This window comes from Acanthaster planci, linkage group LG19 (assembly GCF_054643075.1).
Source record: "Acanthaster planci isolate LZ-2023a linkage group LG19, COTS_SCS, whole genome shotgun sequence".
Taxonomy (NCBI): Eukaryota; Metazoa; Echinodermata; class Asteroidea; order Valvatida; family Acanthasteridae; genus Acanthaster; species Acanthaster planci.
In genome coordinates, this window is record NC_141795.1 from 5,737,059 (window position 1) to 5,750,887 (window position 13,829).

At 41.9% G+C, this 13,829-nt stretch overlaps 2 protein-coding genes across 2 annotated transcripts; one reads left to right on the forward strand and one right to left on the reverse strand.

Moving 5' to 3' along the window:
• The first annotated feature begins 4,190 nt into the window (after positions 1 to 4,190).
• On the forward strand, positions 4,191 to 7,137 carry LOC110980443 (uncharacterized). The gene is made up of 4 exons (XM_022237126.2): positions 4,191 to 4,446; positions 4,886 to 4,916; positions 5,458 to 5,646; positions 6,846 to 7,137. The coding sequence occupies exons 1-4, from the start codon at positions 4,309 to 4,311 to the stop codon at positions 7,052 to 7,054; spliced, it is 567 nt and encodes a 188-aa protein (XP_022092818.1). The 5' UTR covers positions 4,191 to 4,308; the 3' UTR covers positions 7,055 to 7,137.
• A 2,267-nt stretch (positions 7,138 to 9,404) lies between these two features.
• Positions 9,405 to 13,751, reverse strand: LOC110980424 (metabotropic glutamate receptor-like). Its single transcript, XM_087130163.1, has 2 exons — positions 10,775 to 13,751; positions 9,405 to 10,448 (listed from the first exon to the last, which is right to left on the reverse strand). The coding sequence occupies exons 1-2, from the start codon at positions 12,779 to 12,781 to the stop codon at positions 9,945 to 9,947; spliced, it is 2,511 nt and encodes an 836-aa protein (XP_086986289.1). The 5' UTR covers positions 12,782 to 13,751; the 3' UTR covers positions 9,405 to 9,944.
• Between the last annotated feature and the right edge of the window lie 78 nt (positions 13,752 to 13,829).

Genomic DNA, 13,829 nt, shown 5'->3' on the forward strand with positions numbered 1-13,829 from the left:
ACAGATCAAAATATTTTACATAGTCTTATAAGTTATAGGTAATAAACTTAAAGCAACATTCTCCTTCAATTACGAAAGATTCTAATCTTTTATCTAACCTTTGCTGACAGCAACTGCGTGATGTCAACTCAACGGAATCTGGAACCCATCGACTGCAAATAGGTAAACCTTTGCAACGTTGTACAATCTCGCTTTCACGTAAACACAGGTACTGAAAACAAACGTGCGTAAACATGGAGACCTAGGTACGATATCGCCGGAAGTGAAAGGTCGTTAGGAAAATTCGTTTTTAGGCATCTCCGAGTCGAGGTGACTTTTCCTAAATATTACTTAGGGAAGACAAAGGTAAAATTCCAACAGGTGCGTTTGATGGGGTGGTTTCAGTTAGGATTTTTTCTTCCAAAAAATATCAACCGTGATTGGACAGCCCAACGTAAAATCCCAAAAGGAGGACCGCGCAGGGTTTCGGAAGCTAGCTGCGTGACATTTTACTTTCAGGCTCTATTGCCCGCTGAGAACTAATAATGCCCCCTGCGTAAATCACGCACTGTCGCCTTGATATGAGACAGTTTAATTGATTATGATTGGGCAAAAGTCTGTGCGCGCGCGGCTAGCCACGCGCGCGCCAAGACCATATAAGGGGATTCTTTTGGATAACCATGGGTGCGTTCAATTACCTTCCCTGAATACACCAGTGTTACACGCATGGGAAGCCTCGAAACGAGGCTAATCGAACGCTGCAGTGTATTCGCCAAGGCATTCTGGGAAAGAGGCCAAGTCCCCGCCAGTTCCATTATGTCCATGCTCGAACAGTCCGTCCGTGAAGTGCGGGCTGTGCTATGGGGAGTAAATAATCAAGGTCAGCCAATAGCAAATGTGCACAAACTGCCTATACATACACTGTACATGTACACTTCTACTATAGTGCAAACAGAATGTGCAATCAGCATTTGAAAATTCCACCTTTCCACATGAATAGCTTCAACCAGCATACTGATAAGGAAGGGTTGCCCCTTTGGCCATACACTACCAACAGCAGAGATCAAATACAAAATTATGAAACTTCAGCCGTGCTTTGACATGAAAGCTTTCCGTAGAATTTACTCCTGTTGACACACTCCAGCCCAAGAGTTGGAAACCTGAGCCCAAAATAGGGCACCAACACAAGAGTGGAACAAACCACCAAGGAGAGTGTTTCGAGAACTTTCAGTCACCTGCGCATATATCCACAGCTTGGTCAGTTGGTGCGCGGGCTATACTTGCCATCAAGGAAGTACCCCCACCCTTGGTTAGGGCCCTGTTAGGGCTACCCTTCATAATTAGGGTTGGCCTCCGTTAGGTTTACCGCCGTCATTAGGGTTGGCCTCCGTTAGGGTTAAGCTCGGTTAGGGTTGGCCCATCGGGAAACCATCAAGTCCTTCGGTCACTGCTGATTTTTTTGAAAATTACACACAAAATTGAAACAGCATGAACAGTGACAGAGTAAATCGTTTTTCAGAATTTCCACATGATTGCATGGGTATTTACCAGTGGAGTGTTGCTGCCAACAATCAAATGTTTCTCATGTCTCATAATTCATAAAACTGCTATCCCTGGCTTGTTCCAGTCTTTCCACCACTGGTGTAACTAACGCAAACGTGAGAAATGATTTTTCAATCCAGCCGCCATGACATCCAGGACGCCGCCATCTTGGCAATATAGGGTGCCGGCGCTGAACCAATTCAAGCTCCATTGAAAATAGTGTAAAATCAACCAAGTTTGGAGCCCCATGGCAGGCAACTGAAGTCCCTGAGGCCTCTAAAACAAAAAACAATGTGTTGTGTGGTCCTTCAGATTTCAGTTGATTTTCAATTTTTAGTAGGTTAACCAATGATTTTTTTAATTATCCGCCCAAAACAAATTCCCCCCCCCAAAAAAGTGAATGTTGCCAAGCCCTCCAAGCGGCCATTTTTTCAAATGACATCACTCACCTTCCTGGGCTTTTTTTGACTAATTTTCAATCCCATTTTTGTCTGCTTTGCCCCCAGCTGGGTGCCCCTGAATGACAGAGATGATCCTGGGCCATACTGACACAATCCCACCATTGCTTGGCCCAAACAGACCCCTCTTTTCGAAACAATCTCTGGGGGGTACTTTTTGTGCGCCTCGGCCTGGCGGAGAATTTTCCTTTAATTGGGACACTGCACCCCCAGGGACTTGCTCGCCAGCCAGGGTAGTGGTGCCTAACACCAGGGCAGGCGCAAAGATCACGTGATGGCTAAACGAACGCTCTTGTGTAAGTTTGACCATAGAGCTACGTGTAACCTAATCGAACGCACCCTATGAAATAAAATGGACGGGGAATGGGGGGGGGTGTTCAGGAGAATAACATTCTAAAACAACATCGTTGGAAATCTGTCATATATTGACTTCTTTTGACTTACTGACTAAAAAATCTATTTATGAATGGGAATAAATACGTGCTTGTGGCCGGTTTCAAACTAACGTTTAAGACGGGCTCATGAAACTGAACGCTGATAATGCCCGGCACTGCGTTGTGGTCTTAAACGCACGTTTAAGACTGACCAAGCACATTATTCCCTTATGAAAAGCTCACTGTATATTGATTAAAATGCAGCACGAGTTTAGTATCTATGTAGCAGAGAAACGTAAAATGATTCGATATGGCGCCAACAAATTTAAATTTCGAATTTTTTAAACACTATTCCATCATAAACTAAGTCGATTCCAACTTTTATCCCATATCGATGCACACGGAAAGGTTCGGGATCGATTTCAACCTGCTTACTGTATGCAGATACAGAGACACATTTACAAGACTCAACCTGGAATGTCAAGTATTGAAGTTTATCGATGGCAGCAGTACCAGTACAGGACCTCAACGTTTTAATTTATTTCACATATAATCACGCACACATTCGGAAAAATCAAATAAAAATACGTTCGCAAAATATATAATATTATATTGCGTAGAAAAAGGTTCCCGAAAATGCTGCCTTCATTCACATCGACACAATCCTTTACAACCACATCGCCTGTTAAACAGCAGGGGCGGATCCTGGGTTTTCCCGAAAAGGGGAGCATGACCCAGGGTTTTCTTTAAAAAAAAAAGGGGGGGGCTGAACTAAAGTGAGGTCCGGGCCTGCTTACTGGATTCTAAGATTGGATTGGATTTTAGGCTCTCTGTGGTGCAATCTCAGGCAGTGTGGGCCTTCTTTTTTCTACCCCACTTTCTTTTTTTGATTTGTTTATTTTTGCAGGGTAAAAAGGGGGTGCGCACTCCACGCACCAAACCAGATCCACCCCTGAATAGTACATTTTTACTCATAATTTGATGCTTATAAGGGCCAAATTCGGCCAATTAGACCTTCAGCAAAATCGGAAGCCCATCAGAAAGGGAATGAATACCTGGTTTAACGGTTAGGCCTAGACGGGCATCAAATGTACGATTTTAGTTTGGGAGGCCACTTGTTCGTTTTTGTCTCCGACCAAATTTCGTTGGGGTGTGTCCTTAGCGCTTGCCAAACGTGAAACATTCACTTATTGAACGTCGAACAAGGAATCAGTAACTAACAGTATTCTGGAGAGGATTAAGAAGTAGGGCGCCGTGATCATACAATGTAAGCATGGACAGTGGCGAGGCTAACCGCTGCGCTAGCGATGCACTCGACATGTGCGCCCCCAGCGACAGATGACTAAATAAAACGTTTGCCATGATAATGTAATTCAACGTGTACGCGTGGTGAAACAGAAGAACGTGCAAAATTGTGATAAAACCCCGTACACCAAATCTGTTTTCGCGTTTTGCTGTTTTGAACCCCACAACAGAAACGCAATTTTTGTTTTCAAATAGATAGCTAAACAGGCGTCTCTGGCTGTGGAGACGGTCGTCCATTTTTCCTGCCATTTCGGCAGGAGAAAAAGAGATAAATTAAACTGAAAAACGATTCTTTATTGGTTTTGAAGTTTTCACGGTAACTGCCATTTACTCGGTCCGGAAAAGCTTCCTGCTGAAAAGCTACAGGCTAGGGTAGCATCCTTTATCCACAAAAGACCTCTCGCCCTTCAATGGTGTGTGAAAGGGCAGTTTCTAGAGTGTCGGAATAAAAAGTACTTTCGTCATGGTCATATGAAACAGATCAATGGTCTGTGATAGCTCCATGCATGGTGCACCAGAACAGAGGATCCGTTGTTGGATAAGCTGCTCCGGCGTACCAATTATTAATATTATCAGCAACACGAACCCTCGCGCGCATTTTTACTATCGGTTCGACGTTCAAGAGATATCAAGTTCCATCAGGCTGCAGAATGGAAAAGTTTTACGCTCGCCTTTTCGTCGTGGCATTACTTCTCCAACTGTGCTTCTCAACAACAGTCAAAGAAAGACCAATAGTGTATTTCGATATGACTGTTGATGGTGAACCACTGGGAAGGATTATCATGGAGGTATCGTACTTGAAACATGTTCTGTAACATGTTACTCTGCCAACCAGCCAATTTGTGACTGGAATCTGGATATAAGCTTGTCAATGGGTGTTCGATTGAGTTATCAGTATTGATGGTTACAAGTACCATAGCTTGGTTGAACTCGGCGGTTGCCCACATGCTTTCCATCGGACTTTGATTAAGTTCGTCAAATCTACCATAGTAAAAATGTAAATTAAGCATTCATTCAGTTAGTCGAGAAAATAAGAAGCCTCAGAATGAATCAAGTACTTGAATTTAAACATTTGGAAGAATGTTCTAATTGTAGCTAAATAGTTCAAAATCCAAAAATGGAATCGGCATGGCTATGTTATGAAGGTCATACATATAACACACCGTCACTGCAGTTAGCATATAATATTTTACTTCACTCAATAGGACATATATAATTTCCCCACAGCTTTACAGCGACATTGTCCCCAAAACAGCAGGTAAGCAAAAGTTAAATCGTTTATGCCCAGTAGGCTACGCCTTCAGAATAAATCGGTCAACAATCTCAACGTTAATCGAGCCAGTTCATAGGATTCTTGAAGCCACGAAAATGTCACAGCAAAATTAGCCCATGGTGGACGAATTCAAACCACATGAGTTTGTAGAACGCCCCGTATATATGTTGTGGTAGGCAAAAATTCAACAGGAGCCTTGACCAAGGAGATGCAGTCTTTGTATGGAGAAGACATGTTCATCGTTAAGTTTTCTTGATAGCAATACAACATTTTTACTTTAATTGCAAGGGCGGATCGAGAACCAAATTTCCGAGGGGCTAAACTCGTTGCTGGGAGTGATATTTTTAATGTGACATTGTATGACCTTTGGATGAGGGTAAGGTTCGGGGTGTTTGGCACACTTTTGGAAGGAAGGGGAATGAAACGGTCCAAATCGTTCCCCCCCCCTAAAGCACAAACCAAAACCAATGTGTTTTGTAAAGGTTTGGCATGCACATCTTCCTTTACGCCCCAACATTTTATGCAGAAAATTTTCGCGCTCTGTGCACCGGCGAGAAAGGCTTTGGCTACGAAGGGTCAAGAATCCACCTGGTGATTCCCGACTTTGTCATCCAGGGTGGGGACATTATCAAAGGCGACGGAAGCGGAGGAAAGATCAGCATCTATGGAGGGGTATTTCCTGACGAAAACTACGAGTTAAGCCACAGCCATGTCGGTAATGTCCCAACCATCCAAACCACATATCCAGTGACAGTTACAGTTTCTTAACTCTACAACATAATGACGAATTTACAGGTTAGGTTGGGACATGTACAAAAAATGTATGTCTCAAAGCCTAGCCTAAGCAAAAAGTAAATAAAGTACTCCCGTAATAAATATCACAACATTTCCAAGCACAGTAAAATCAACATGTCTGAACAAATTTCCCGATTAAACGAAGAATGAGGACAGAAAATTTTCGCCGAAAAAGCCTTAGTGTCCCAGAATGGAGCCCATTTTCTCAAGCAATTAAATAAAAACTAAATCTGAAAAAAGACATCTTCTTACATTTTACAATCTTTATTTAACCCTGCTTACAGCAATATTTGCTCCATTTTGGAGTGCCGTTTTGCTAATTACTTGATTAAAAAAAAGTACGGCCAACTATCAAAACCTTCCATGATATCCTACCTCTGTTCATGCTGAAAAGCCTAGTTTAGTCGCTGTATACACAGAGGCTTCCCCTTAGCCATGAAAAAAATATAAGAGCCGGTCCCTGAGTAAGGCCCACTGAACTGTCTACGAACATCTTCCAGTTGTGATTCTCAAGTGATTGTTTACATCAGGCCTGCACTTATCAATGGAAACGCCCTCCAAGGACACTTTCAATGGGGTCGGGCCCCTCTGATGTTTGTGGCTTGGGCTGACCACAGAGACACATGTCTGGACATACATTAACCAAATCAGCTCTGCTCATAGCCAGTCAGATCTTCGGTTACACCCCACTCCAGCCCCCCCCCCGCACCTAAAAAAAAAAATAATAAAAATTCAATGCCATTTCTTTCCTTTGGGAGTGTGGAGGACAGCCATGTAGCAACATTAAACCATTTACAACAGCTTTGGGGTCAAAACAAATACAATTCACACAGTTGTAATACCACTCTCCAAAATGGAGCGTCTAACTGCGGGCACCAAGGAAATCAGAGGAAACAATGCCGTGTAGGGTTAAGAAATACTTTTTAAAGATATATTCCACGTACTTTATCAAAGGGGGCAAGTGTGGTAGACGTGCAACTGTACAAAATATTCTGAGTAGTTGCTGGCGACTAAGTCCAGTCATATCTGTTCAGGGTGGAAAGCCACCACGTACTATGATTGGTCTGGTGCCTCTCCTCCTCACATTTAATAGCTGCTTTGATATTTCCCTGTTTAAAGGTATTCTGACTACAGCTGGCCGATTAAACAGCAACGGCTCACAGTTCCGCATTCTTCTTACACCAGCGACATATTTCGATGGACGAAGCGTTGTATTCGGCAGCGTCCTTTTCAAGAGTCGCGGAATACTCAGAGAGATCGAAAGGTTTGGCTCATATAACGGGGTCCCCTCTGCAGAAATTGTAATTGCCAAGAGTGGCCAACTGTAGGCTAAAAGTTGACAACCGCGTCAGCATAAATGACACATGGACAGGATTATGCTCTCCAGGATCTTGCGCATATTCACACCGAAAGACACAGACTGAAATGATAGTTTTCTCGCAATTTTCGTGCAGTCAATGGCCTTTCATTCGAGGAAGATATGCGCCCTGACTGATAATAGATTAAATTTGCTTAATTTGATGTGCCACTTTTAAAGGGCAGTAAACGTACTTTGACACACCATTTTCTCACTTACACGGATGCGTACGTACAGTGTAAAAAGTGTCTTTGAAAAAGCCAGTTTTTCTGTCTTCGGACTGAGTGGCACAAGGACAAGAGAGCCTGGAGAGTGAGTTGAAGTTTATGCCTAAACTAAGCACTGTTCCTTTTTTATATTTCATTTAAAAAACTTTTCCCAGTTCTTACTATCTGAGGTATTATGCTGTTTTTCTTTGGTAGCAAAATGCGAACTTACCGTGAACACAGCACGGCTTATGAGTTCTTACACATCCTTTTTAATAAGTTTTACTTATACCCCTTACTCCTAACTGAGCCAGCACCAACCTTCATTACTAATACCGATATTCGCAATTTGAAAAAATAAAGGAGTGATATCATTTAGTTGTTTCGATAAAAAATCAGTTACATTTCTTCTGTACCATGTACTGCTTTCAATGCTTGCAAATATTAACAACCCGCTCCAACAGGTCCAGAGAAGTATGATTTTGTAATCACGGAAAATGCAGAGATCTGCAGTTTACAGACAATCTCTAGAGCCTCCAATAATCATTAACAATTCAAAAGCAAATGTTAAATGAGTTTATTCTTTCGATAGTGAAACTATTGTTCTTTTACGCTTACTCTTATCAGTAAAAAGGTTAATTAAGACAGGTGGAGGGAATGAAATAAATACCTGAAAAGTGCAGCCAATATCTGAGATCTATTTTGAATTATTTTATAACGTACTATGTATATCTAAAACTATCAGGTCACAAGAAACTACCACTTTAGGTCGATCAAACTTTTTTGTAAATATCAGCTACTAATCATCCTTTACGAACAGAGCACATTACAGCAGATTAACAACAAAAGTGAAAAAATCATGATCACATTCTCACTGAGACAGAGTTGTTCGAAAAGAGTAAAAAATGCGAGGCAATGATGTAAAGCGCAGTTTAATAATATCTGTCTTGCACCATTATAGTTTATACCCTCTACCTCTCACCATGAAGTTTACCGCAATTGAACAAACTTGTCGTGAAATTATGCGGCAAGGACAAAGTGATCAATATGTAGAAAAATGTTTTTGAGTGGCCAAAAAACCTACACATTTACTCATTTAATTTTAAATAAGCCCTGCAGTTGAGTTAGTGCCTGGCAGCTATAGTGGTCTCCTGCGTTATTTAAAATTGCCGAGAAAATTTTAATATTTCACATTGCGCCACTCATGGCGATAATCTTGTCCTCGGTCTCGGGAGTTCCAATGCGCCATTCTTGGACCTTCAGTATTCATCGGAAAAGTGAATCAAAGTGAAGACGAAAGCCAATGTCAGGCTAGCGTTGATCTGTAATGCCGCTGACAGAGTGGCTACTTTCTGAAGGACCTGTAGGGCGGTTGTGTATACCGGTATGACGGCTAGGCACAAGACCAGCGTGGAATAAACACTGATGGCAATGACCTTGAACTCGTTGTAATTGCTACAGGAACTTTGCGGGTCTTGAAGACGCACGAACAGCAGACTCGAATGAGCATGATGAAACACTTTGCTTTGTGCTGTAAAGGGCCTTTAAACTTTAAAAGGACCTTTAAAACAAGGTCTGTTTGCTATATCAATAGTAAGTCGAAATGTAGACTAGTATTCTTTGAACTCCGAATTCGAAGTGAATCGGGCCTTTGCGGACATCATTTTCAACGACTGACTTCATACTGCAATACTTGTGGTGACCATGGTCGCAGTATATGGGACGTCATGAAATAAGTCTACATGTAGTTTGTTGTGTCGAGAGGATATTGGTTTGTAGGTGGCGGGTTAAGTCAAAGTTTAATTACAAGGAAACTTACTCCTAGCACAATTCCACTTTAACAACATCCACAGAGGTCAAATGACATGTTTCTTCCACCGGCAAATAAGAAATACGAAAACTTACGGGAGCCAAATTCCCTTTTGCAAGACTACACAAAGGATCAGTGCTTTTGTGCTTACAACCAGAGTGCGAAAGAAACAAATTTTGTTCTAAAAGTGAAGAGAGGAGTAAAATTGTTGTTTGGATGACCCGCCTCTAAAACAATAATAGGTTAAGTTACCAGTACGCTAAACGAAAGGGCTTGATCGAAAGAAGACGAGACATTCACCATAATTTATGTTCACTTTTAACACAACCATTCATTAAATTATCTGAGCAACATTTTGAATGAGAAATATGTGAGTCCAGGAAAGTTTAAAGCCTACACATCACGACAAGATCAGGTATATAAAAAACGAGCCTTTTCTTCCTTTGACCCGCCTCTTATAAGGTTTACAGTGATATCATTTGGACATTACTTGATTAATCCCTGCCAGTGTTAAATGTTTAAATTGAAATAACTACAGATGACAAAACATTTACAGACATACACAGAAACTAACAAACACACGCATCTCTAATCCCTGCTATGAGACATTGTTACTTGTTTTGACGACCTCCACATTTATGACAATGCAATTTTCATAAATCGTTTTCGACCTTTTGATTTGTAAGATGTTACGATACTACAGAAAACAGTCGTGTACTATTAATACATTTGCATGTTATTATATGCATATTACACTTGCATATATTATAATTATACCGTCAGCTAAATAGTGGAATATCGTTCAACGGATTTTGAATTGCTCACTTAATGTTTTGGACATTAATCTAAATTGGATCCGACTTCTTGCTTTGCATTGCTGAGTCTGTTTTCATTCTGCTCATTATCCCACTGATAGAACCGATCTGGTTTGCTGTGGTACGCCATTCTTGAACGTTTAACTCATCGGCAAAGTGAATCCCGTACAGTTTTGGCAAATAGACCAACGCCAATGTCAGACTAGCATTCAACTGCAATGCCGCTGACAGAGTGGCTACTTTCTGAAGGACATGCAGAGCGGTTGTGTATACCGGTATGACGGCTAGGAACAAGACCAGCGTGGAATAAACACTGATGGCAATGAACTTGGACTCGTTGTAATTGCTAGGAACTTTGCGGGTCTTGAAGGCGTAGAAACAGCAGACTAGAATGATAATCATATTGTATACGATGGTTGCAACAAAACCCTGGCCAAACGAACAGTAAATTTCGACGTATTTACGCAAATCGGGCGGGAAAAGGAAGGTTGGTAAAGCAGGAGCGAACGATACTGAGATGACACTCACCAGCACCTACATGGTTAGAGTAAAAAAAAATCATAATTTAACAGGATCATATGTAAATTTCATTACACAGCCTTATCTCAAGCGTACGAATGGATTTTACTCTCGAAGATTTCAGGATAGATGGGCTGACAAATAACATATTGTCCAGCGCCGAATTCCACTTTCTAAAGCCTTAGCAAAGCTATGATCACAGCGAAGAGCGGGGCAAGTACTGACATTGCTTGGTATTTCAAGCCATTATCTTGTCCTGTTACTCATGCCATGAACGTCCTCAACAATTTCTGCAAAGTTAAAAACATATTCTTTTCAGAAAGTCTTACTTAGTAGCTTACCTGTATGAGAATAAAGACAAAAGCCAGCATCAATTGTTGCTTAGGACCAACAAACCGCGGACGACGAACGGATCTTCTGCTGGACTGAAAAATGCGAAAGATTCGGTTCACCTTCAACAAAGTTGGGGCGTAAATCAGCGTAAAACTCGAAGAGATCATTGCTTCTAACATCATACAGCTGGCATGGGAAGGTCGACCCAGCAGCAAAAACACACTAGCAAAAGCAGCTGTCAAACCTAGAATGTTGATGCAACTCAATTCGCGACTGGTTGCTTTGATCAATGCGTGGCTACGGTGGTAATACAGTCCAGCAGCAGTAAAAACACAGGAGAGCACTCCTAAGGCCGAAATCGACAGCAGGGCGATACTTGTCCCACTGTTCAAGTCCAAAGAGGTAGGGGAAATTGCCTCGCATGCAGATCGCATTGAGTTCGGCCAGAAAGTAACTGAACACGTTTCGCAAAAAGAGTTATTGACTACGATGGCGTTGACCGGACATTCTTGACATCCCCAGCAACATTTTTCCTCTAAAGGGACGACAATAAACCCAGAGCGGCATTGCTCCCTACAAACAGACAACGGTGGTTGAGAGTTACCCTGCGGCCAAAGTACAACGTCTTCAAATATCTCAAGACTGTTATCAACTTGGTGCGAGTCCCAGAATCCTACACGCACGCGTTCAATCTGCCCATCCGCGGACAGCTGCCAACTTCTCAACTGGTATTTTCCTCCGGAGTCGCCATCTAAATTAAAATCAACTTGGCCTGCTCCGTTTTCAAAGGAAATATTCAAGAGATGTGGTAGTAACATCTGACCAGTAAGATTGAAACAGCTCCCGTTACTCTTAAGTGATTGGTGGAGGTTGTGCAGTGCATGCGCGAAAGCATAGACTGCTAAATACACGTGACTCTCCGTGTCATAAAGAGGTGCGGGACACGACGTAAAGTTTGAACAGTCGTTTTCGACAGTCCAATCATTAAGGTATTCTGTCAACCATGGCGAAATATCGTTTTCATAAATGCCTTCGACTCCAATGCTTCGAAAGTACTTTTCAACATTAGGAACCTTATTATAAGTCAGTCCAACATAGAAACTTCCAGTCGTAGCGTTCGCTAAACTGGGATTCCGAAGGAAGCCGTAGCCGCTGAAACCATCACTTCCAATACAGATGAGTCTTCGATTGGGATAGGTAGCATGAACAGCTCTTAAAATGTCATACATGTGTCCACCTAAACTGAAAATGACGAAGACAGTGGCCTTGGGGTACAAACCCACTCGGGAAACGATATCGTTGATCTCATTGGTTTGCGGTTCTTCTCTTACAACAACAGAGAAAGCAATGCAGATGTCGTTTTGCTCTGCTAATTTCGTGACTTCCAACGCACCATGAATGCCGTACGTGTCCGCTGAGTAAAGCAAGCCGACGTAACGCCAATCATAATGCAAAAGGATATCAACCATCGCCCGCGCCTGAAGTTTGTCCGGAGGGACTGTCCTCAAGAAATAGGGGAATCGTTCCTTGTTGCTGAGCTCATTGCTGGTAGCCGAGTAAGATATGATTGGTATTTGGTATAGACCTGCTACTTTACCAGCATAAATAGCATTGACGCTGGACGCAGGCCCGATCAATCCCACAGGTATCGCATTCGTCTGTGTATCATAACGGGAATTTCGACCCACTGCCAGCGCAGTGCTGGTATATAACGTAAACTCCTCCGACCAGCAGGTATCTCTGATATCATAACCGATGACGCAGTCAGGTAGGATGGCAGGGTTACTGTTGATCTCCTGTATTGCAAAGATCATAGTTTGGGACATTGATAACGCCCATTTTCCTGGGGCAGAGGAACAAAGCCCGTCTGAGCCAGAAAAACGGAAGGGGTACATACCACCGATGATATAGTCCCCATAGCTTGCATGCCGCATATCAAGATTTGCTGGTACGTCACACCAAACTACCGTTTGAGTTGTAATCACCAGCAGACACAGGACTATTACCAACGCCATTGCTACCTTGCTTACATGTCTCACAAGGTTGTGAAGAGAGTGTACCTCCGTCAACACTATTTATGCCTTTGCGTCAAAGCGAGAAAGGCTCTTTGGAGTGCCACCTTCTACGCTACGTCTTAACGTAATTATCAAACAATGCACGAGCTTTTATTGTGTATTATTGAATTATTTATGCGTACATACAAAAGTCTTATCAGCGGTGTTCTTTATACAGCAAACTTTTGATTCCGATGCCGGTACGTCAAATCTGATGAACGTATGTAAATGTGGAAACAAATTTCTAACAAATTATATTAGTGTACATTACGTTATTAACCTTAACTCACTAGGGCGTGTGTAAAATCATATTAAAATTGAAGGATTCAGGGCTGTTAGGGTTAAACATGTAACTTCAATAACAAAAGCACGGTTCATCTATTAATTCAGAAAATGTGCCGTTTTGAGCACAGACAAGTTACGAAATCTTCTAAACATTGCTGTGTTCACGTCACTTCCCCATAATTCATGAAGGTCAACATGGCAATAAGATTGAAGTCTATTTTTGGTTTCTAAATAAATTTAAAGCATCCCATGGTTCTATAGAGTCTACCATCCTCCTTGCAACCATGGTCGTGACAGTGTGCCAATCATCATTATTGATTACTGCATGTATTTTGTGAATCAACCTTTCACTGTGCTTAAAGAACGTAAAATGGGCTTACAGCAGTATCTCAGAAATACATGGTTGTTTACTGCATGCCCCGTCCAAGGACAAAGCTGAAAAAAATATCTTTATTCAAGGTCCACTAAGTTGGTGATTTCAGTCTGGACATGGATGATTTATTAAAGGCCAAAGTAAATCTTTTCGGTATGGCCTTCAAACGCGTCAGGTAATCGGCAAGCAGTCCAGCAACTACAGAAAACTTCACGGAAAACTCAAGGCATTATACCTTCACAACAAGAAAAAAAATTCTCCAATTCACCATTGGTTTCCATTCTTAGGGAAAGGGTTAATGCATTGTGCGTATGAAAACAACAATTTATAACGCAAAATGTACCTTCCCTA